At 35.7% G+C, this 25,922-nt stretch overlaps 1 protein-coding gene across 3 annotated transcripts in view; it reads left to right on the top strand.

Moving 5' to 3' along the window:
- Positions 1–5,250: 5,250 nt before the first annotated feature.
- MSH2 (MUTS homolog 2) overlaps positions 5,251–25,922 on the top strand; it is a 111,864-nt gene continuing 91,192 nt past the window's right edge. The window contains exons 1-3 of one of the 3 annotated variants that reach the window (XM_089830103.1): positions 5,251–5,515; positions 5,602–5,651; positions 5,738–5,770. In XM_089830103.1, coding sequence (XP_089686229.1) covers positions 5,476–5,515; positions 5,602–5,651; positions 5,738–5,770 — 123 coding nt within the window. In that variant the 5' untranslated portion in view covers positions 5,251–5,475. Of the gene's footprint in view, positions 5,516–5,595; positions 5,652–5,737; positions 5,771–6,686; positions 6,782–25,922 lie in introns of those variants that run through there. The other 2 variants (XM_089830100.1, XM_089830108.1) reach the window with 2 other exon arrangements.

The raw sequence follows: 25,922 nt of genomic DNA, 5'->3' as shown, positions 1-25,922 counted from the left end.
CCTCCACAGCTACCAATAGGTCCTAGCTAATGACGTCCCAACATTTTTGAAAAAAAGAGAGAGCACTAAATCCATTTGGGCTAGGGGTCTTATCTGGAGGGAGAGAGGAAAACACCCCATGTATTTCCTCCATGAGAACGGGGCCAATAAAGAATCATTGTCTTGTTGAGAGACAAGTGTTGGGATAACATCTATCAGATCTGATAACTTGTTCTCATCTTGAAAGGGACACAGAGGAGGATCTAGGAGATTTTGAAAGAATTTGATTCCTTCATTATGAATGCCCATAGGATCCAAAATGTTAGTTCCTAGATCAACATCTTTAATGCTAAAAACAATGTTGGTTGATCTATAATGCTTAGCTAAAGCATGTAAGAAATTTGTGTTTCTGCCCCATCTTTGAGCCATAACTCACAAAATTTATGTTTCCAATATTCCTCTTCTTTGCAACTTAATTCACTTCACTCTTCATCTTTTGCCTTGTAAATGTGTGGGTGTCTAACCCATGCCTAGTGATGTACTTGTTGATATCTTCAAGGTTCTTTTTCACCAACTCTTTTTGAACAACAATATTCTTGAACACTTTGATATTCGAAATTTTAATTTTCTTTTTGACGTATTGAAATTTTTTGTGGAATTAGAATATTCTTGTCCCATCAATAAGAGGAGTGCTTACCCACCATTCCCTAAGGAGAGACAATAAGTGTGGATGCCTAAATCACTACTTTCAAATTTTAAAGAGGGTTTGCATGCCAAAAGGTCTGGGGAGACAATTTTAGTTAAATCTAACTAGACCGAGAAATGATTTGAGCTCGAGAATGTCAAGATTGAAGAGATGACTATTAATTTCTACAATTTCTAGCTTCAATAGACAAGGAACCTATCCAACCTTTCCAAAATCTGAGATGGGATGTGCTTGTTGTTCCAAGTGAAAATGTCATTTGAGGGGGAGGGATCGAGAAGGTTGTTTGCCTGAATAAATGAGTCAAATTCTTCCATAAATTTTGTAGGATGTATTATTCCTCCTTTTTTTTCAATATCATTTCTAATAGCATGAAAGACCCTTCAATGATAAAATGTTGGTCAGGCCTGGACCAAATGATTAAGGATAAGTTGTCCCAAAGTTTCTTCTTATCTAATGTGGAAGATGGACCATAAATGTTAATAAGCAAGAATGAAATATCACAATCATTAAAGTTAAGAAACTTCCAACCCAAACCTTGGTTAACCAAATTGCCCACAATTGACTTGGGATTCCATGGAGTAGTGTAGCCTCTTGAGGCACCCGAACTTTAGAGATGAGATGAGTGCCACTTAGGCCATTTTGCCATTGATTTCTGGTAGGAAGCCTCAGATAACTTTATTGATGAAGTAGAACAATATTGCCATGAGATTTGTCACAAAGACTCTTGAACCTCCCTCTCATTTTAGAGGCATTATTACTCTCACATTCCATGTTATGAACTTCATATCCTTCGAAGAGAACACTTTGTTCTTGTCGAGACTCTTTTAATGGGGGTAGATTTTTTGGCCAAGTTGGAATGACCATTTATCACCACTTCTAATTGAGACTACATAGGGCCCTTTGTATTTTTTAATTTATCTTCTAGGGTAGACTGAACACCTATTACAATTTCCTCTTTAGCTTTTGTACTTTTAAACTTCCTACCTTTGGTCATGGGGGAAGAGACTTGAGATTCGACATGTATAGGGGATTGATGGAAATATTATGTTTAGGAGAAGTCGAAAGATGATTCTTGGGTTACCCCATCCACTAAAGGCATTTGGTGGGAACTTTCAAGTTGTGGATCCTCCTGCATAAAGCTGAATTGAAGATGGCAAGATCCGCTTGATATAGATTATCCTTGAAGGCTGAATTTCCCTTTATACTTTTGAGGTCTAATTGCTTAGATGCTCTAGAACAACTCACACACTAGTTAATGGGGGATGTGAGAAAAGTTGCCTCTTCAAACATTTCTTCTTGGGTAATGATATCATACTGCTCTAAGGCCACGTGCACAAGTAGAGCATTAGCCAACGAATTAATTCTTGGTCTGACTTGGAACCCACAGTGATATCACTTATTGAGTTTGAAGCCTCTAAGGATATGCCCTTAGATGAGTCATCATAAAACACGATGCGATGGATAATCTTGTCCTAGAAATCCTTGGGCTAATAAGAGAAATGAGACCCATCTCCCCCTTAGCGGATTATTGGACCAAATCTTGGATGAAACCCTAATGTTGAAGGCTAAGTCAATAAATGCCATGAGATAGAATTATTCCTTGAAACTAAAGGGAAGGCTTGAAATAATCAGGGAAATGCTTTTTGGACCCAAAGGTTTCCTCACAACAATGTGATCCATGGGAAGGCATAGAGCTGTGTTGGGTTTCATTGTTTGGCTCAAAAAATTCCAATATTTGTGACCCAAGATCGATAGATACAAATGACTTAACAAGTGCTATGTTAAGAGCTTCCACTTCCTCTTCTCTTGCATGGGATTAAAGAACGATTAAATCTATAACCAGTCTAGAACATGTTAAGGGGTTGACTGATAAAGTGAACTAATCTCTAATCTCTATGAGGAGCCTCTACATTACAATTAGTTTGCGTGATCGCCTATTGTCCAATAACCTCTGGGGAAGCAAAAGTATGAACAACTAGTGGCTCTGAGGATACAAAAATTTGAGCAACCGTTTGAGCACCTTGGTATATTTCAATTGAAGATGCCCTATTTACATCTTGGTAAGATTGGTCTTGACATACGTAATGCGGCAATTGTTGAGGCATTTTTTCCTTGTGGAGATCCTCATCCACTCTAGAGAGAAAAAGATATGCCCTTGCTTCTAAATACATATTTTGAGATTTAAGAGAGCACTTAGAAGGATGTGAGGAATGGTCCTCACAAACCATAAGGGAGTCTTGTGGAAAACCCTTATAATCAATGTTATAATGCCCTAAGGAGGAGAAATGAGAATGGATAGTCTGAGCATCTTAAACAATGACTTGCTGAACCAATGAGCCCCAGTGAGATCAAATTGTAAGTTCAGTATGGGTTGGCTGCAATGCCTTAATCAATAGAGACACCATGATTGGCAATTGGACATTTTCAAAAGGGATAAGATCATGTTTAATAAATATGCCCATCTTATTAGCCAAGGTCTCAATGATTTCAGGGTCTCTATACTCCAAAGGGAGACCAGGCAAAGGTAACCAATGTGACATTAAACCATATGTATTGGTGTTTCGTTTAAAGTTAGTGATGTAAGCTAGGGTAACAATATCAAAACCTAAAGAGAACCAACCTTTGAATTTGTGGATCGAATCTCTAAAAGGGCCATAACGAAAAAAAGATTGTAAAAATTCGAGAATCCATCTCACAAAATATTACCTCTTTTGAACCTTCCCAGTTGTGAAGGACTTGGTCCATGATGTCCTCTAGTTTGAGATAGTTTTATGAGATTTTGCAAAGGAGAGAATTCTTCCTAAGGAAGGAAATATGAGGTGAAATCATGTTTTTAGGAAGAGTAACCTTAAAATGGCCAAGGTGTTGCGTGGTTTCCTCTGGTTGAGGATCTGTCGTGAAAGGCCTCTTCCCCATCTAATGAGGGGTGACAACATTCTTATTTTTTTCCCCCTCTAGACCCTCCTTGTTTGTTTCAAAGAGAGAGCCATTGATTTCTCCATGCTACTACCCATGTTGAGGTGGTTTGGTGGGGATTTCTTCTTGAGGGAGTTTGAGGGAGGTTTATCCCTCTAGGGTTTTAATATTGTTGAGTTCACCCGCTTGGCACCCGCTGTAGAGCTTTCTCCTTTCTCAAAGGATGGACACTGCTAGATACATACTCTCTATTTACTAGTGGCTACAGGTTGACAACTGCAAGCAAAGAAGACTTACCCAACAAAAGAGGTTCGCAAATGTCAAATAGTGGTTGTTTCTTTCTTTTTGGACAACTAGCAATATGGAATCCGGGGTTGAGGAGAAAGGGCTTGGCTGGTTGAACCATTACTTTTTTGAAAAAGATGTTGGCAAATTGTTATGTGTCCATTGTTGGTTTGCTAGAGCTTCCATGCCAACCAATTTAGAGTTTCTCTACAAACTTGTAATTTTGAAATTCTCTTCCTGTCCATGACCTAGCTGCTCTTCCCATTCTAACAGTCACTCACTTCGATATTGACCGCAGAGTAGTCAGTATTGTAGATGCAGTTAGAACTTCATGGAACACAAAATTTGTAAACCCAAATCTTTAGAGTACAAATCTTACATAGAGATTTAAACTAACTATATACAAACTTTAACAACATTTTTATAAGGTATATACAAATAAAAGAATGTACAAACATAATAAAGTTCGTTATCACAATAAATAAGGAAGGAACACTACTAAAAAAATAAAAAATAGCTCTTCAACTAGGGAAACATATATCATAGTGGTCATGTTCCAATAATTGTTCACACCTAACCATTAAAAAAACCAATACATGATAATTACAAGTCTACTAGAATATTCCACACATATCATAGTTATTCATTTATGCACTTAATATGTAAAATTTAAATATTTAATTAGATGATTGTTAAATATTTTGGGTAGCCAATACACAATTACTAGGATATTTGCACACATGGATCGGTCAAAATATTTATTAAAGAAATATGTACTAAATAAATTGTTAATCGCTTCTCACTTTTAAATGACATTTTTAAAAACCTTTGTAATCATTATAAATCCCCCAATATTCCTTTCTAACTACCAAAAAAAAGAAACAATAACTAAAACTTTTAAATTACATATCACCAGATATGAGAGTACCTAGTAGTTAAGCATACAAACTTCTCATTTATCAAAATTACACATGGAAATTTCAAATCACTCCCATTTCTTTATATGGAAATTTACTTGGCAAGTCTTATGCTTACATGAAGGTTTTAGGGTCACACAATCAATATGGTGCTATATCAACATTGTTAATGCCAAGGTATCTAAAGCTTCCAAATAAAAGTGAGACCAATTGTAGTCCATTAGGAACCCCCATACTTGTACAACTAATGTGACATCACAAGCTAAAAAGAACATTTCATTCAAACACTAATAAATATCATCACCAAAAACAACTTTATAAAATCACAACTATATATACAACTTCATCAAAAATATTAGATACTAAATAAAAAAAATAAAAATAAAAATATAAAATTGACGACTATCATGACAAACATTTAAATAAATCTGCTCAATGTTGAAGCCCCTCCCCTAAATGCTAAATCTCTTTCCCTATTTCTGATTCTCTATTCGACCTTCTAACAGTAAAAACCTATTCATTTTATTGTATTTTATTCTCTTCTTAACAACAATGGAGTTCTTTCCCGCCATAATATATTATAATCAATGCTAGCCTCAGTAATAAAAATCACACTTTTCATCGTTCTCCTGGTCTGAGGGGACTGACTGAAGGAACAAATCAGTAGCGGCAATGGACAAGGACGATTCCAAGCTTCCCGACCTTAAATTAGGTTTACATGTTTTCATCTTCTTCCTGATCATATCTATGCCAACGGTCTAACTAATTTAATTTTTTTGGGTTATTTTGTTGTTCCAGACGCAAAGCAGGCACAAGGATTTATAGCTTTCTACCGAAGGCTACCTCAAGTGAGTCGCCACAGTCTTTTCTCTTGATAATGAAACTTGTGTCTAATCTCATTTTATTTAATGTGTTTTTGTGGTACATTTTGCAGACTACTCAGGCTGTTCGCTTCTTCGACCGACGGGTAGGTTCTTGAACGCTTCAAACAATATCATATGCTGCTGCTTCTGCATTCTGTACTCCGTAGGGCGTGAGTTGGAAGTTTGTAGTTTTTGTTTCTCTCCTCGTTAAAAAAGGCTGGGAACATGCCTTTCTCTGCAAATGGCTTGCAGCACCTTTTGGAGCTATCCTTCAGCTTAGCTACTTCGAGGGACTTATCTATTCCTTCTACTTGCTCAGGCCCTTCAGTTGTCCTCACTTGCATTTGCTCGGGGTTTGAGTCTACGTCTTATGCTTACAAAAGTCCATAACCCGTGACTTGCTACAAGACCACACATACTCAGGGGTATTTCTAATTTTTAACATACTTTGATTAGACGCTTCAAACCATAGCCACAAGACTTGGACTTGTTGAAAACTTGGTGAACCGATTTGGGCTCACACTCGAACTTGTAGACACTGATAACATATTAACAGTTGTTTTTAAATTTCTTAGTTTGAATTGATTTCATTTTCTTGGTATGGCATAGATTGATAGATGCAGAATGTACTCTACGAAACTCAAGAGTAGTTGGGACGTATGACTATGCTTTAGACAACAATGAAAATAAAAGTAACTCGGTGAAAGTTAAGTTCTAATATCATCTTGACTTTGTGAATTTTTGTTAAGATTGCGCGTTGAGTTTAAGGTGGAGTGTGGTGTGGCAGAACTACATTCTCATTGGGGTAAGCTTGGGTACAATTCTTTTGGAATTCATTTTTGTGTGGTAAGCTGGGGTTCTATTATTTTAGACATAAAATCAAGCAATTGGTATTGCTTGTTCATTATAGTATTGGATCAATTTGCTGCGGTGGAACATATTTCAATTGCAATGATGCTTTTAGATTGCCATTCATTCCCACTGCAACAGTTTTTTTATGTCACTTGATTTTGGTCTCAGTTTAACGCATTCTACTTGGAATGGAGGGAAAATTGCTCGGAAGTTTTGTCACCCAATTGTTGACATTAATCACCACCTGCCCCAGCTTCTTCTCCGTAGGCTTCTTTTCTTCCCACCTTTTGCTGTCCCATCTATTTCTCATTCATATCTGCAGGACGAATTTCGTATTAAAAAAATATTATTGCAGGAGTATTTCTAGAAACATCTATGGTGGATTTGAAACCAAATATCAAATGTTTCTAAGTTATGTTTTTGACTTTTTCCTTTTGCTGGGCATATACGTGAGTTCTGAGAACAGATATGCGAGAGAGGAACATCTGAAGAAATATGAGATATGAAAAGACCATTACTGTTGTAATAACAGTCACTAAAACAGGGCAAACTCTTTGTAAGAGAGAAACAGACAACAGAGAAGAGAAAAGGGTTTTAAAGTTTTTATAAGTTGAATGAAAGAGCAACACCTCTATTTAGCAAATCATATCTGTATGTTATAATATATGAATATATAAATTGTTTATATTAGCAAGGGATCTTTTCTCTATTATTACTTTTATCTCTGTCTGTTTCTTTTTTCACTCTGTTTTAATTTTTAGTTTTAATTTCTCTGCCTCTCCATCAGTGGTATCTGAGCCTAAGGTCATTTGTGGTGAAGGCTTTCAAAAGTTTTTTCAAAAGATTTGAAGAGTTTTTTCATAGTCAACCATGTTAGCTCCAAGCACAAGCTTGACAAACCCACAAATCCCACAGCTCAATGGGAAAAATTATGAATTTTGGGCAGTCACAATGAAGGCAGTATTTTCTTCACAAGATTTATGGGATCTTGTTGAAAACGGATACCCAAAACCAGCAAATGCAGCAGATACAATGCACTCTCTCAAGCAGATAAAAACTAATTGAAAGATAAAGTAGATAAAGACTTATTGGAAGATAATAGAAAGAAGGGTTCAAAAGCTTTGTTTTTAATCTCTCAAGGGGTGTATGAGAGCTTATTTCTAAGGATTGTAGCAGCAACAAAGTCCAAGCAAACATGAGATATTCTTTACATAATATGAGAACTTATTTCCAAGGATTGTAGGAGCAACGGAGTTTAACCAAACATGAGATATTCTTTACATAACCTACCAAGGAATGACAAAAGTGAACACAACTAAACTACAAATACTAAGAAGGGATTTTGAGACCATTCACATGAAGGAATTAGATACAATAGAGTCATTCTTCAGTCAACTTCTTGGATTAGTAAACCAAATCAGATCTCATGGTGAGACACTTGAGGAAGATGTAGTTGAAAGGATTTTAGGATGTTTGCCTCCTAGATTTGACACTATTGTGGTGGCCATAAAAGAGACAAAAAATCTCTCACAGTTTTTAGTTGATGAGCTCCATGCATCTCTCATTTCACATAAACGTAGATTAAACAAGTCAGCAAACACCTCATTGGAGCATTCATGCAAGTCGCAAGTCTCAATCAACCATGATAGAGGTAGAGGTAGATCAAATTTCAGAGGTAGAGGAAGAAAGTCATATAGAGGGTGGAAGAAGCAATCCATCAAGCTCAAGTGAAAATTCACGTGGAAGAGAAAATCATCAAAACTTAGCTCAAAATCAGTCTCAAGGCCAAAGTTATGACAAATCCTCAATCCAGTGTCATTATTGCAAGAAATTTCGTTATTATCTAAATGAATGTAGAAAAAAGCAATATGATTCTAGACAACAAAGTGCAAATTTTACCAAAGAAAACCAAAATTAAGACAACATGTTCTTAGCTTGCAATGGTGCACAAGAAAGTCAAAAATATGTATGGTTTTTAGATTTAGATTGCAACAATCATATGCCTGGAAATTTAGAAACGTTTTCTAGTTTGGATGAGAGTGTAAAATTTGATGTTACATTGGGCAATGACAATTAAGTAGAAGTCAAAGGAAAAGGGAACATCAACATTCTAATCAAGAAGGGGAAGGAGAAACATATAACTGATGTTTATTTTGTTCTTAGTTTCAAACATAATTTAATAAGTATTGGGAAGCTTGTTCAAAAGGGGTATAGACTATCTTTTAAAAATGGAGAGTGCACAATTTTGGACAAATTTTGAAGGAGTCAGTTCATTGCCAAAGTTTAAATAACAAACAATAGAATGTTTTCTTAAGATTAAGTCGGTTTTGAATTTGGAATATGCTCAAGCATGACCTACAATAAATACACATGATGGTAAAGAATCTTTCAAGTAGAAATAAAAGATGAAAATTGACTTTGGCATTTAAGGTTCAGGCATTTAAACTTTGCAGCCTTTAATTTGCTTCATAAGAAAAACATGGTCAAGGGATTGCCCCTATTAGAGAAACCACAAAGGGTATGCAAATGTTGCATTTTAGGAAAGCAACAAAGAGAATCATTTCCAGCAAGTATGCCAATGAGAGCTAAGGCACCTTTAGAGATCATCCATTTAGATTTGTGTCGACCAATGCAAACACCCTTCGTTAGTGGAAGCAACTACTTCTTGACATTCATTGATGATTACTCAAGGAAAACATGGGTCTACTTTCTAAAACATGAGGATGACATGTTTGATTATTTCCGTCAATTCAAGGCTTTTATTGAAAAGCAAAGTGGTCATTACATCAAAGCATTGAGAACATATAGAGGTGATGAAAACATTTCAAATGAAATTCTTTTTTGTTAAAGGAACATGAAATTCACAAGCAATTCACAACTAGATATACACCTTAACAAAATGGGGTAGTTGATAGAAAAATACAACAATATTGGAAATGGTTAGAAGTATGATGAAAGCATAACATTTGTCAAATGAGTATTGGGCTGAAGCTGTGTCATGTGCAGCCTATATAATGAATAGAAGTCCAACCAAGAGTGTGAAAATTATGATTCTTAAAGAAGCATGGATTGGAAGAAAACATAGTGTTTCTCATATGAGAGTGTTTGGATGTGTGGCATATGCACATGTGCCAGATGAGTTGAGAAGAAAATTGGACAACAAAGAAGAAAGGTGTATATTTGTTGGTTATAGTGATGAATCAAAAGCTTACAAACTATAAAATCCAATCAACAAAAATGTTATAATCAATAGAGATGTGCAATTTGTAGAAGATGAAGTATGAGATGGAACGTTGGATAAGACAATTAGCATAGCAGCCAACTTACCAATAGAAGAAAATGAAGATTTTGCACCAGCATGCACTCCTTCAAATGTGACTCCTACACCCATTCAAGCTCAACAAAGTGGTTAGAGGACACCATCATCAAGCATAAGGACAACCCTATACACAAGAAAATACACCAATCAAATGTGCAACAAACACCATCTTCAATTGAGATTCTTAGGGCTGGTCCATCAAGTCTACTATCTACAAATTCAAGTGCATGTCAAAACCCACAGTTGCAAGCTTAAGAAGACAAAAAATCAGAAGTTTAAGAGACATTTATGAGCAAGAAGATAGTGAAAGAAGTGGAGATCAGACTTCTCTTTTTGCCTATATTCACATGCAGATGACCCAATTCACTTTGAAGAAGCATTTAAAGAAGAAAATTAGGTAATTGCAATGGATGAAGAAATTGATGCAACTGAAAAGAATCAAACATAGGAGTTAGTGACCCTTGCAAAAGGAAAATATGTTATAGGAGTTAAGTGGGTTTACGAAACCAAGTTGAATGCAAATGGTGATGTGCAAAAGCTTAAAGCAAGGCTTGTAGCAAAAGATTATTTACAACCTAGGGTAGACTACAATGAGACATTTGCACCATTGGTTCATTTAGACACTGTGAGGAATATATTAGTGTCATGAGCCCTAATAATAGATAAAAGAAAATGACCATATTGTTAGGGACACCCATTGTTTATCTACTTCTCAAATGATGAATTCACTTGTTCAGTTAATTTATTCTAATAATATCTCTTAACAAGTCTATTCTAAATAACAATGAAATATCATAATATTGGAAGACAATGTACTTGCTCAAGAATCTATTTTAGAAATATATTATTATCAATAATATGATATAGTTTATGATATTATGACATGAAATATAATTAATGTTAAACATGTTTATTTTTTTTGATTGGTAATAGGTTTGATTTTATTAATATTATAATAATAATTACATCATGATTATAAGGCCCTTAATTCTTTCTAAGGGACCATCCTTTACAAAAAGATATATCACCTATGCATTCTAAATACAAAAAGCCTTTGCTAGGCTGATTTTTTTGAAAGCCATCACTCCTTTCTAAAAAAGACCTCTCCTAAGTCATTGTTCGAATAATCCTCGAGACTCCCAAAAAACACAATCATTGATTCGTTCTGCTACAACATCCTTGTTCTGTAGTAACATGTTCATCTTCAAAATTGCCTTTCAGAGCCAAACCGGCCTATGTTGCAAAAATTTCCTTTCTTCAGGCCTCCTACTCGCCAAAAACATCATATCGCTGTCGATTTAAACCCGCAACGTTCTGCTGTTTTCTTCCAATGTCTTCCATCAAAACCCCGGGTGTCATTGCCCTTTCAAAATTAACATCACCCTTCTACTCTTCAAGCACGACGGACATTCCTTGCTGATCGTTTTCCTTTAGGGAAATTTTGTGGAATGGTGACCTCCTCCTTTTGTTCCTCGTGGGCCAAGATTGCACATTTGAGCACATTCCATGCATGGCGACACTCTTTTGTGTAAGCTTCTTTATCTATCTGCTCATGCGGCCAGTTTACAAAGGGAGGAATCCCTTTTTCAACACCTTCTTCTTCATTTGCATATCTTTCACTAAAATCAAACGCTCATCCTGGATGTGCCTATTCCAGTAACGCATCCAGATTAGGAATTAGAGTTTTCTCAAAAAGCTCGCTCATTACCCATGTCACAATTTGCCCATGCTCCCCAACATGCAAACCCCACACAATTATCATTGCTGCTATATCCACCTGAACCTTCCAACGGTGGTCAGCTTCATGGAAAAACGACCCTAATGTCTCCTGCATAGTTTGAATCACTGCCTCCGAAGGACATTTTACCATTTTTTTCAATTGGTGATCTGCCACACTCCCAAACAACGCTTTTTGTTGCTTCGTAGTTTTAAAAGTGAAGGTCGGCTCCATTAGAGCTGCACTCGAATGTCGTCAATATGCAAACTTATGGATTGAAGTAATGCTTCCTTATTTAAAAGAGTCTCCCACGCTCTTGCTGATGTCTGCTTTGTCACTATGTTATTGTTATCAACAACCTTTTTACATTCAGTCCTCTTGCCGCATGAATATAATTAGCTCACACACTTCTATAGATTTAAAATCTCTAATAAATCTTTCCAAATCTATCTTACTGACTGCCCCATCCTTGCATAGGCTTGTTTGGAGGTTATTTACATTACCTCATCATTATGGTTAAAATTTATATTTTTTTCTCTATTTGAATGCTTAACTTGAATTGCTTCATCACTTAAAGATAAAGCTCATTTTGACAAGAACTCTGCTTTTGAATTTCCTTCTCTTTTGATATGCGTTATTTTGAAATTTTCAAAGTAAATTAAATCTTCCACAATTTGATTAATAATCATTTCCAAATGCCAAGCATTGGTTTGAATATTAAATATGTTATTACTAATCATGCTAATAACTAAACATAATAAAACTATTATAAACCTACCACTAAACAACATGAAGAAATATGGGTTAATGACTCCTAAAGCTCACTAACATATTTCCTGAACACATTAAGCCGACAAGTTAGCTCGAACAAAGGGACACATTACTTGACATGGTCAACACCACATATAAATGTGGAGAAAATGGGTTGGAAAAAGCATGGAGAGATAAGGGAAGAAAAGAGATGACATATAGGGGACCGCGAGAGGCATAAAGGAGTTAGAATGAAATTAGAGGAGGTTACCGTGAAGATTCCACATGCCACCACATGGAGATAGGGACCTTGTGGAGGGATGTGCAGTGGGTGACAAATGATGTCAGTGGAATACCCGATGCAGATATGGAATAAGAAATAAACAAGTAAGAAGCAAAATAAATAAATGAAGGGTCTATTATTGGGCACCGTACATTGCGAAGAAAACAAAGACAAGCATTAAAGACGATTCAAACAATATTGGTCTATGAGCTCCGCTTGAAGGAAGACCGATTCGACTTAGCATGTAACAAAAGAATATCGTAACTATGGTAGCGTGCCAATCTGACTTGGTAGTCCACGTAGGATTTCAAATGGAGAAAAAGAAGGTATTAATGCAAAGCATCCCAATTTGCATTGGTTATCAGACAAATCGAAAAGAAGGTTGGTACTAGTGAAAGTGGAAAGGATTGGAATGGCAACTCCATAACAAACTGTCCAACATCACCCTTGTTTGCAAATTATCCACATTAGTCGCTACTCGATGGTTCAACATAAGATCAAGTAAGGGTTGGGGCAGTCATATCGGGTAAGACAATTTCAAATCATGTCTCATGTGCCACATACAAATGGTGGCCCACTACTCAAGCAAAGTATGTTATCAAATCAATGACATTTACATCTTTGATTAGTGAACAATGAGAATAATAATAAAGCTACTAAAGCATTATATATTATAATTATAATGTTATTTGAAACATGGTTGTTACATTTACTACAAGAGTAAAGACAAGTTCAAATATATAATGATGATCAAGTTATACTAAGAATGAAGTTACCCTTTTTATTATTAGGGATAACACTTAACCCTCTGATACTATTGCTAATAATTATTAATAGGGTCACCTTCTAATGTGACTACAATTTGATCTTTTGTAAAGAGACTAATATAATAATTAATGTCACTAATTATTTGTTGATAAGGCCATAAGACTCCATGTATTAGTTGAGTAGCGGATAGGGAGTGTGCACAAGGGGAGGAGTAAATTGCTCATGTTGGGGCAAGAGAACTCCATATAAATCGTGTCCAAACTCGAGCAGCTATAAATCTGCCATCCATTACGTAATCTTGTACATGGGGGAATATGGATATTATTTGGAATTACTAATAGAGTTTAGTGTTGACATTTGCAAGTTGGTTTAAATATGATTAATTGTATCGAGATTTGACTTCTAGAGAATCTCACATTCTTTCTAGGATCATTTTAAATTGATGCAATAGAAGGGATCATTACAATTAGCCACAACAACTCAAAACAAGTGGGCAATGTATCAAATGGACATCAAATCGACATTTCTCAATTGCTTCATGGAAGAAGAGGTTTATGTGGAGAAGCCATCTAGGCATGAGATTTTGGACCATGAAAACAAGGATTATAAGCTCAAAATGGCACTGTATGGACTCAAACAAGCTCCAAGAGCATGGTATAGTAGAGTTGATGGCCATCTTTTACAAAATGGCTTCAATAGGTGCTTCAGTGAGCCTACCCTATACTAAGTTGAATGAGCAAGGTGAGATTTTAATTGTTTGTTTATATGTTGATGACTTGATTTTCATAGGTGATTTATTAATTGACATGCTTAAGTCAGCTATGAAAAAGGAATTTGAGATGAATGATTTTGGCCCATGAAATGCTTTCTTGACATTGAGTTGAATCAAAATGAAAATGGTATATTCTTCTCTCAAGCAAAGTATGCTATTGATGTATTGAAAAGGTTTAATATGTTCAAATGCAAATCAACACCAACACCAATTGTCATAGGTTTGAAGCTAAGCAAAAATGACAAGGGACCCAATGTAATCCAACTTTGTATAGGAAACTTGTTGGGGGTTTCATGTATTTAACAACCACAAGACCGGATATAATGTTTGCAATTAGCCTCATTTCAAGGTTCATGGAGTCTCCAAAAATTTCTCGCTAGCAAGTAGGCAAAAGAATTTTGAGATATATTAGTGGAACAAGAAATTATGGAATACTGTACTCAAGATCAAATAATTTCACGCTGATAGGATGCACTGATAGTGATTAGGCAAGATGCATTGATGATAGGAAGAGCACTTCCGGTTATGTTTTTCATGCTGGATTAGGTGTAGTATCATGAGCTTCAAAGAAACAACCTATTGTCACTCTTTCATCAATTGAAGCAGAGTGTGTAGCGGCCATATGCTACATGTCAAGCAATTTGGAAGAGAAGAGTGTTAAAAAAGTTGAAACAATAACAAGAGGATGCAACAAGGATAATTGGCAACAATTCAGCCACAACATTATCAAAGAATCTAGTTTTTCCCAAAAGGAGCAAACACATTGATACAAGGTATCATTTCATTAGGGAGCTGATCAACAATGGAGAAATCTACTTAGAACATTGTAGTTAGAAGAACAATTTGTAGACATCTTCACCAAACCACTAGCAAAAGAAAGTTTTGTGCACCAAAGAGATCAATTGGGTATCATAGACTACAATTATGATTAAGGGGGAGTGTTGAAATTAATCACCACTTGCCCCAACTACTTCTCTATAGATCTCTTTTCTTCCCGTTGTTTGCTCTCCTTTCTATTTCTTGTTCATTTTGGCAGGACGAATTTTGTACTGAAATAACATTATTATGTACTTTTTTCTAGAAACATGTATGGTGGATTTGAAACAAAATATCAAATGTATTTAAGTTATGTTTTTGACCTTTTCCTTTTGCTGGGCATATATGTGAGAAGTTAACATTTTAAAGAAAATTGAGATATGAAAAGAGCACTACCATTGTAAAAAACAGTCGCAAAAACATGGCAAACTCTTTGTAAGAGAGAAATAGAGAACAAAGTTGAAAACAAAGGTTTTAAAGTTTTTCTATGTTGAATGAAAGAGCAACAACTCTGTTTAGCAAATTATATCTGTATGTTTTAATATATGTTTATATAAATTGTTTATAACAGCAATGGATCTTTTCTCTGTTATTACTTTTTCTCTATGGGTTTGTTTTACACGTTCTATTTTTGTTTCAATTTCTCTGCCTCTCCATCACCAAATTATATGAAATGTTCTCTTATAAATCAACATCAAAGTATAAGTGCTATACACCATTCTTGAGGATTGCTATTAGAGATTGATAGGGTTTGTAACTATGCAACTCTAAGCAGTCTTAAGTACTCTATTAGTTATCTTGTTATATGTTTTTTGGATGCTGTTGTTTTAAGTTACCACTGATTGAATCAACAATGATTTATCAACACAAGGAGATAATTTGAATAACTTAAGAGGAATGGTAAGGCACTAATTGATTGAGAAGTCACAAATGTTCTGTATACAACTTGTGGTGTATTTTTTCTTTGATAAGTAATCTGCCAATGCCCTTTTTATTATTTTTATTAATAACATAATATTTTGCACCTCCGTTCAATGCAAGCACTGACATGAAAAGATTGAAGGAAAGAAAAACCTTCGGTGTCACTCGGAATGGGAAAGTCTTGTCCATAAATATATACACATTCTACATCTGTTTGCAGGTCAATTACAATGAGGGACAAGGCTCCTCATCTACAGATACAATATTCACCACAATCCTACATTCTCCCTTTACATGGCTTTCATATATACAACACATTACATTGATTGAGTGGCTTTAACATTTTAGACCACATTTTACAGCATAATATATAAGATCATGACAATCCCTTTTTGAGTTCATCACAATGTTCCTTCTCTCGATTCTTGCAACCATGCTTCTGTCATCTAAATCTGTCCTTCAAGATTCTTGCATACTCCACGTGATCCTCCATTTTAATGGACAATGATGTCTACGTGGGAAAATTTTCTTGGAGTAGTTATACAAGTCTAGCTTGGTCAGTAATGGTTCTTTGGGAAGATCCAATGAGTGGTGGAGGCAATTTAGAGGAAGCACACAAGTTTGATATGTGATAGAAGGTTAGTACAAGAGATGTGGGGTTTCATGTAGGAATTGAAGAATGAAATTGGAAACGAGATTGGAAGTCTGAAAATCCATTGATGGAATATTGGAAGTCTAGAAGTTAGCTTGAACGTTTTGTAGGAGGAAATGAATGGCAAAAGCATTAGAGCTCCTTGTGGGAATTTGATGTGGGAGTGGAAAATTGAAGTAGATGAAGTTCAGATTTCACTAGGATATTGCAAAAAGGGGAATAGAAGAAATGTAGGACAGGATTTGGAATCAAGGGTTTAGATGTTTAGAGGTGGAAAAAAATTTGACAAGATGGATTGGAAAGGATTTGGGAAAAACATATGGAACTGGACGAGCGTAATGGATGAGATGGAAGCGAAACAAAAGGAGTTTGTTAGAAACTTGCAAGTCCACAATGGTTTAAGGAATGGAAGATTGTGGGGACATGAGGAAGGACTAGGGAAGTAGGGGTTTGGATGTTCGGTGCTGGAAAAAGATTGGAAGAAGTATGGATGTCACCACAAGTTTTTGGGATGGAAACAATGAAGAAAGGGAGGGTTGTGGGAATGGAGAGTGGGGAAGGAATTGAAAATTGAGAGGAAGAATAGAGTGGGGAAAGTTTGGATAAACTTCATTAATTCACAAAAAGAAAAGATATAAAGGGGTGATAGGACAAAAGAATGTGGGGATGCAAAAGAGGCAAAAGAGGATGACAGGTTGGGATGAGAGTGATAAGTACAATGTATTATAGAACTTCACAAGTCTACAAAGCATAGAGAAGGTAACACAAATATGAGAATAAGAGAATGCAAGGATGTAGAAAAGGATGAAATGTCAAGATAGAGATAAAATTTCAGTCACCCATCAAGAACCCACAAAAACAAATTAGAGGATAAAAAAGGAACGAATAAGCTGATAGATATTGCAACCAGAATAAATTTGATAGTCCACTAAAACTCTTCAACTTTGTGCAAGCTAAGGAAAACGTCCACCATCCTTTCCATACCTCACAATCCTTCACTTTCCCTTCGTTGCAAGCACCATAAAACATGCCCTATGAACCAATGGTTCGATGTTGACTGCAAATCTTTTCATTGCTCAGTGTGTTCCACTTTTGAGGCTCACTTCCCTAATTTCGCTCGCCTTAGGTTGTCTTACCTTAGTTTTCTTCGCAACAAGAAACGATCCTTTACTGCTTCCCAATGTAAATTCCTTTGCTCCATGTCGATCCACAATCCCCAGTTGTTTTGGCGCACCCTTTTCCCTCACTATACTCCTCAATCTTCCATCCTTGACTTTTGCTCTCTTACCACTCACACCACGACTCTTTATGACATCCTTGGGCAGCCTTCTATTCATCCCATCTCAACTCCTTTTTCTCACATGTTCACCCCCTCTTACATTTACGAGGCCATCGGATCCATGATATGCAGTAGAGTGGCGGATGAGGAGGGGTTCCAAGCTGAACTCTTCAAGTTTGGTGCTTGCACTCTAGGCCCCTATCTCTCTGTACTCTTTAATAAGGTGGTGTGTACTAGGTTTCTGTTTTCTTGGTCCAGACATTTGATTTACCCAATCCACAAGACTGGTCCAGCCTTTGACCCTGGGAATTATAGAACTATTATGATCAGACACACATTTGCCAAACTGTATTCTACAACCCTCAATGCTATTTTATCTAGAGAGTTTGACTAAAAAGGTTGTAGAGCTAGAGGATACTCTGGTTTCCGAGCTAACTATTAGACCATGGATCACATTTCACTTTACGGGCTATTATTGAGGAGGCTAGATAGATCGGAGAAAGTTTACAGCTGCTTTGTTGATTTTTGCAAGGCTTTTGATTTTGTTCCTAGGATGGCTTTATTTTAGACGCTTCAAGAGATTGAGATTTCTGAGATGTTACTTGCTGCTATCATGAGATTATACGAAACTGTGGTGGGTAGATTCAGAACTCTTGATGGTTTCTCTATTCCAATCCATAGCACCATTGGGGTTAAACAAGGATGTCCTCTCTCCCCCACTTTGTTCAGTTTATATATTGATTAGCTTGAGAACTTCCTTTTGAAGTCTTTGCTCTCGGGAGATGGTTGTTACTTACACCTGGTTTTTATCTCTATTCTTCTTTTTGTGGATGATGTGGTTCTTCTTGCTTCTTTTCCAGAGAGTTTACAGAGGCTTCTGGATGGTTTGACTTCCTTTTGTGTTCAGAGACAACTTGCAGTTAACCTGGGTAAGGCCCGAGTTATGATCTTTAATTGCTTAAAGACTTCTCATCTTCACTTCTTTTTTCAGAGACAGGAGATTGAGATCACTTCTTTTTATATGTATCTGGGAGTGAAGTTTTTTGGGCCTCGCTTTAGTATGAGATCAGCGATATAGTCCAAAATTAGTAAGGGTATGGGTTCTCTTGCTATGCTCGAGAAACAATGTTTCAGATACCATTTTCAGGATACCTGGTCCAAGTTATCCTTCCTAGACTCTCTTGTTCGGCTGACTGTTCTCTATGGCTCAGTGGTTTGGGGGCTTTCTCTCCTTGCATCTGACTGGGCCTCGATTGAGTGAGTTTAGACATTACTCTTACTTTGCATTATTATATGTCATAGTTTCACTCCTCATAGTATCATTTTTGCTGAGTTTGGTGCTCATCCCTTCAGTCTTGCGACCATATTTGATTTGATTTGGTTCCTTCATCACTTGTGTGGTTTTGTGGATTTGGTTGGTGAACGTGATAATACTCCTACCTGGCATATTGTTCTTCTATTGCTATTGCGAATTTCAATACTAGCTCTCATGCTCTTTGCTAGTATGCCCAGGCATATTTTATACTAAGCTCGATTGGGATTGATATCGATTGTCTCCCTCCTTATCAGTTCTCGCTGAATGCACCTCCTCATCTCCTCCCCTCTCGGTAGGAGTTAAATGAACATGTCAGACTTGATATCTACAAACAATATATTACCACTACATGGACTAATCCTCTTGGTGGCTTGTTGTCGAGGATGGCCTTCTATGTGGAGCACTTTTTGGAGATCAGTGATGGGATTATTTTTTGTCCTAGTTACCTTTCTCGACAGTGGTGTCATGCCCTGCGTATCTCTCTGGGGTCTTTCAAAGTTGGTTCTCACCGTCTTCGTGCTTAGATCAATCATCATATTGATAGAGGTAAACATATCTACAAGTTGTGTAATCTAGTTGAGATCGAGACAAAGATTCATTTTATTTTCCGTTGCCCTATCTTTTATGAGATTAGAGGGAGATTCTATTGTTTGTTCCGAGATTGCTCTTCTCTTTCAGCCTTCTTTAGTTATTGTGACCAGTGGTGACTAACGCTTTATTTTGAGGAGGCCACTTTCCTCCGTGATAGCACTTTACAGTCACAACTTCCTCACCGACATACCTCTGATTAGCTTATTACTGCCTTTTTCACACCCTTATCTCCTTTACGGGGTGTGAAAAGGCCATCTAGTTGTACCAGTTCTACAAGCCATTCTAGATTTGTTAGACCCTGTAGAGGTTTTTTGCGTCAGCGACACTCTTCCACGAGTACTCAGAGACAGTTTAGGGCTCCTCTTTGCTCACAGTCTTATCCTTCTGCAATTGATTTCTTTTTACCTAGAAAGGACTCTTAGTCCTTCCTTTGCCTCTCTCTTCTTGCTTTTTGTTGTTTGCTTTTTTCGGACACTGTTTGGTGCTCTTACTGTTGTCAGCTGTCTATTTGAAAATCTTAGTTCTATAGACCATTTGTGGTTTTTATTGGACATTAATAATTTTATCTTATCTTATCTTATCTTAGGCTTAGTTTTTTTGATTGTGGCAAAGTCAATATCCGATAAGAATGTGGGGGATGAAGAGGAACAACATAGAGGGCATTTTGACTAAGGGGGATCCATTTGGAGTTTTCTCAAATTGGGTTTTAATGTCATGGGCAAAGTGATACCTAATGCACAAAGGGGTTCAGGATCCAATTTTTTTCATTGTCAAATTGGGTCCCAAAAGGGCTAAATTTATCTTACAGGATACATTCAACAATCTAATTGGACTTCAAATCTTAATTTCATCTTTCTTATTAACAAATTTGTCCCCCAATTGTCTTTATTTGTTAATGTTAGTGTAGTTTCAGTCAGATAAAACTCACTATATATATATATATATATATATATATATATATATATATATATATATATATATATATATATATATATATATATATATATGTTAAATAAAAAACTATTATATTAAATACTAATGAATAGACATATCTCGTAAGGGACATGTCTATCCTTATTTCATCTAATATAAGAGAGATGGCTGCTATTCGGAAAGCATATATCTAAAAGACAATACAACTATATTTGCAATGATTCGAGAAACTTAACATGGTATCAGAGCACCAGACTGCAAATGTAGAAAATAAAATGAAAAATATAGGATACATATAAGGAACAAATTCAAAGTCAGTGGTTTGGAGGCATTAAATTCACTAATATCCAAGCTCCATATAAAACAATGATTCATTGGCTATTCGTTATCCACCTACAAGCACACAATATTATTACATAATGTGAAATAAATGACATCAAAAGAGTCTTAATAGGGTAGAGAATACTCAACATGATAGGACTAGATATGGAAGCATTTGATATATATCTTCACAGATGGCAAAAGCATAGTTACCTTGTTAGAAGTGGGTATGGTGCCGAGATATTGAAGAAGAGGGTGGAAGTATTGGTTAAGGGAATGAAGTTGATGAGCGGGGGTCTTGGAAGTAAGATCCAAAACTCTTGTTCGGTGCCCTTTGTCTCTGAAGCAAGGCAACCACTTTATACCAACACCTCCATGCCCCATTCCATGTATAAACACATAATGCCTCATCTTGGATATTAACTTCTATGAACCCCGAATTGGGAAAGATTGACAAAATCACCATCCGTGTGATGGTGCAATAGACACATCAAAGTATTACAAAATTACATGATCTGACACGACGTTAGGATGATAGGGAATTAACCAACGAATATCCCCTTGATTGGTGCACACGAGGCATTTAAAGAAAGAGCTATTATAGTTTGACAATGAATGATCAATGCGACCCATGAAAATGAGTCATGTCCACCCGTACCGACATGATTTGTAAATTTGAGTAGGAGGAATAATGGATCAACATACCCTGCACAAGCGACATAGCATAGGGTTTGGTAGGTGCCATTGTATTCACTTTCGAGGAGTCAAATCTATTGTAGCAAAGACCCTAATAAGAAGAAGATTAAAATATTAAAACTTCCATTCATTGAATATAGCGGAGGATAAAAGGTTATTAATCTATGAGATCATTAAGAATGGAATATGAAATGTAATTATAAACAAGGAAAATAATTAATAATGGATGAGGAAGTCATTTTCAGGAAATTATTCTTTAACTACATGAGATAATTATTCTTTTAGTATAATTTCGAAGTGTTGCTTTCCTTTTGTGGTTAATCTTCGGTTTATATTTTAATATGCACTATTAGAGCTATTTGCCTTGATCTTTTCCTCTAAGAATGTTATTGCAGGAAAAGAGAGATTGATATCAAACTTAGAGGGAGTTTCACACTTCTTCAAAGGCAACTTTGAATAAGGAGTTCAGATAATTGATATTCAAAGGGAGTTCAAAAGTCCTTGTGTGTGACTAGATGATTTAATGGGCCTACCCCCTTTGTACATCATGAGGAAGTGACGACTTCCAAATGATTATCACTTGTATTTGCAGAAGTTATTGAAATGTGGCAATCTTACGATAACTTAATTTTTTATGATGATGGATATCTTATGATGTCTATATGTAGATTATGATAGATTATACTTTGCACGGTGGATGTTCATATGGTAAGCATTATGAGAATGCATTTGCACATACCTTATGAACATATTGAGTACAGGGTGAATGTTATGTAAATTGATGTTCAAGAGGCCATTACACAGAGTACTTGGTGAATATCATATGAGATGACATTCCAAGGGGCCATTACTTACAGTACTTGGTGAATATCTTGCAACTCAACATTCAGGAGGCCATTGCTCGAAGACTACATTGTGAATGTCATATGAGATGACATTCACAAGGCCATTACTCCCAATATTATTACTCAGAGTATTTGGTGAATATCATTTATTGATATTTTGGAGGACAATACTCATGATATTAAATCTGATATCAAAATGTTGAATATCTTATTATCAAAGATTTTTTTATATTACATTGAGGTAATATATGGTCTTGTGTTTATCCTCCCTAATATACATACATACATACAAATATATATAATTAGATATATGAGATATATTACATATACGTATTATATTATATATATTATATATGTGTTTTTTATAAATATACAAATATATGTGTGTTAAATTAAAAAGTATTATATTAAATACTAATGAAGGGGCATGCCTATCCTTATTCATTTAATATAAGAGAGATGGCTGCCATTTGGAAAGCATATACTTGAAAGGCAATACAACTACATTTGCAATGATCCGAGAAACTCAACATAAATTATTTCTCTATAAAAACCCAAAAGAATAAGGCTAAACCAATGCTGGTTCCTTTTATAGAATTCAATAGGTAATCCATCAAACTTTTGAGCTTTTTCATTTTTTGGGGAAAAAATAACCTTAAAGATCTCATTAACATAAATGTTATTTTTAAGGTGGTTGGAAAGCTTCTCGTCCAATTTACTAGGAACAATTTTAGAAATGACATATCTAGCCCTCCTACCATCTAGCCCTTGCTCATCAAAAGAGAGGAGCTTGCTATAGAAGTCTTGAAATGTAGATCTCATCAAAACTTTTTTTTACATAAGAGTTCCATCAACCTTAAAAGCAGCAATTTCTTCTGTAACGTACTTAAATTTGAAAATTTTGAAAATGTAGTTGGTGTCCTTTCCAAATTTAATCCACTCGTGTCTAGATTTGAGTCTAACTCCTCTACTTTTGTGGTTCAAATCATACTTAAGCTGATGCTTATTTTTCATTATGATTTTATGCAAGTTTTCATCATATAGGGGAAAAGCCAAGTTTTCTTGAATATATCAAATCTTTTGGGATTTAATCCTAGCTTTCTTTTTACCACAAAGCTTCATAACTTCTCAAATAACATAAACCACTTCATCTCAACAGTTAATTCTTGAACCAAACCCTTATATGCTGGCTGAAAAATTCCAAATGTTATGAGATGCCATTGTTGTAGGATTGATCATTCAAATGAGTGGCATTCATCTTAAAGAGCCTTTTAAAGATTTGGTGGGGTTCAGGGTAATGTGTTGGTGATAATGTAACAAGTATGGTAAGACTTGAACTAAATTATTGTTATTCTTATGAGAAGCATTCAATAAGCTGTTATCCACATAAAACATTCCAAGCCTAGAAAAAATGTTATTGAAAATTGTGTAAAGTATACCACAAAATTTTACCATGTGATTTCCACCACAGAGAGAGTCCACAATACATTTTTTATTATAAATTCAGATTAGAGGTAATTTCATTACCTTTTAATTTGACAATGCACATCTTGTTTCTCATATTTATGCCCTATCATAATCAAATCACTCCCAAAGATCCAAGGATATAAGGTAAACTAATAGGCAGCCAATAACAGAAGTTAGATCCATCTCTATCATTTTTTTGCATAGATAGAATATAATCATAGATACACAATTCTTTTCCATCAATAGATACACAGATCCTAATCACCTTCTTGCAAGAAGAACGACCAAAATTATAAACATAGTTGGCCCATTTAGGGTTGGCAAAGATAGGAGGAGCCACCTTTTCTTTTGTAATGATTGGCAGAGAAAAACCTAGTACTTGGTTAAATGTATTTGCGCACAGCCTTCAACCTAAACATATTTAACATTAACATGTTGGAGGAACAATAGATCCTAGATTTGCATGGAATTACAATAGATCCTCGCAAACAACTTTTTGCCATTGGCTTTTGTTTGCACTCATTATGAGTTTTGGAGAGAGAGAGAGAGAGAGAGAGAGAGAGAGAGAGAGAGAGAGAGAGAGAGAGAGATTAGCAGGGGGGGACAGAGGTTTTGAATTCCTTGCCCTTACCACTTTGGCAATAGGAGTCCAATTCCAAACAAGGTTGTTTGTTGCTAGATTTTTCTCAATTAACTTTAAATTTTCATTTCAAAATCAATTTTTTCCCTTTAACAAATGTGGGAACTCTCGCAACATCAGGGACCTCAAAATTCTCAAGACTTGTAGCACTAGTAAATTGGATCAAAGTGGAAGGACAAACAACCTAGGAAGGGGTAGTTATGAGTTGAGGGCCATTTGAGTAGCCCAACCTTTTTTACTAATAGTGTTCTAACAACATCCAATCATATCCTCAATTATTTTGTTTGGGAAACTAGCAAAGGAAGAAGTATTGCTAGCCAAGTTCTCATTCGTTTTTGGATTGGCTAGATATCATCTTGGTGAGAGCACCATGTTGATCATCACTATGTAGATCAATAGAATGTAACACATCAAAAAAGCAACTAGAATTTTTTGCTTGATCCAATAATGCTACTATACATATCCCATACTATGTATGTCATTAACCATGAGAATCAGTATTTTTATCTCATTACAATAAAAGTTGCAAAAACATATCAAATACTAACAAGGAAGATTCCATCATTACATGATAAATGATATATGAGGTCAAGTACTATAACCTTCATACATGACAAAGAATACAATAAGCACTAAAGTGACATCCAATACATAAAGTAGCTATGTACAAGATACATCAAAATTACATATTTAAGGTCTTTAAAATCATCTATATTTTGAATTGTGTAGGTAGGAGTTTCAAATGAGAGAGGGAGTTGTATTTATATGTAGCTTATGCCTTTCTGAATTTAATTTTTGGTGAAGGCCAAATTGGATGGGCAAATTCTTACTATTTGTAAAGGCATCATTCATATTGCAAAATTTGGGGCCAAACTACCCGCTTAGGGGAACCCAAAGCACTAGTTCTAGTAGTTTGAGCTATGAAAAAGATTGTGAAAAGGAGAATGTGTGATGTCCCCTTCCTAATTTGCCCTCAAATCTGCTTTAGAATAAACAATTGCAACAAATTAGGGTTACGGTCACATCTTATTGAGTAAAATATCTCTTCAATTAGTGTTCCTCGACTTGAATCCTGTAATCATAATATAAGAAATATATGCTCTTATTTATATATATCCATTATTAGAGTTAGTCTATAACACATGATATTCATAATATATTTATAGCATCATTTAATGCATAAGAGGAGAAGCACAATAGGTCCACTTGAAGCCATTCCACACTAAGCCCGAGAGTGGAGCTTTGCCCCTCTTGGCCTCAATGGCAGGCAACATGAACATCCATCCACGGTCCCTACCTAGTGGGGTGCTTGTACCTGC

The sequence above is a fragment of the Cupressus sempervirens genome, chromosome 1 (assembly GCF_028749045.1).
Source record: "Cupressus sempervirens isolate cs-2001-9-10 chromosome 1, ASM2874904v1, whole genome shotgun sequence".
NCBI lineage: Eukaryota > Viridiplantae > Streptophyta > Pinopsida > Cupressales > Cupressaceae > Cupressus > Cupressus sempervirens.
Note: the sequence above shows the minus strand (reverse complement) of the source record. Positions and strands in the feature narration are given on the sequence as shown.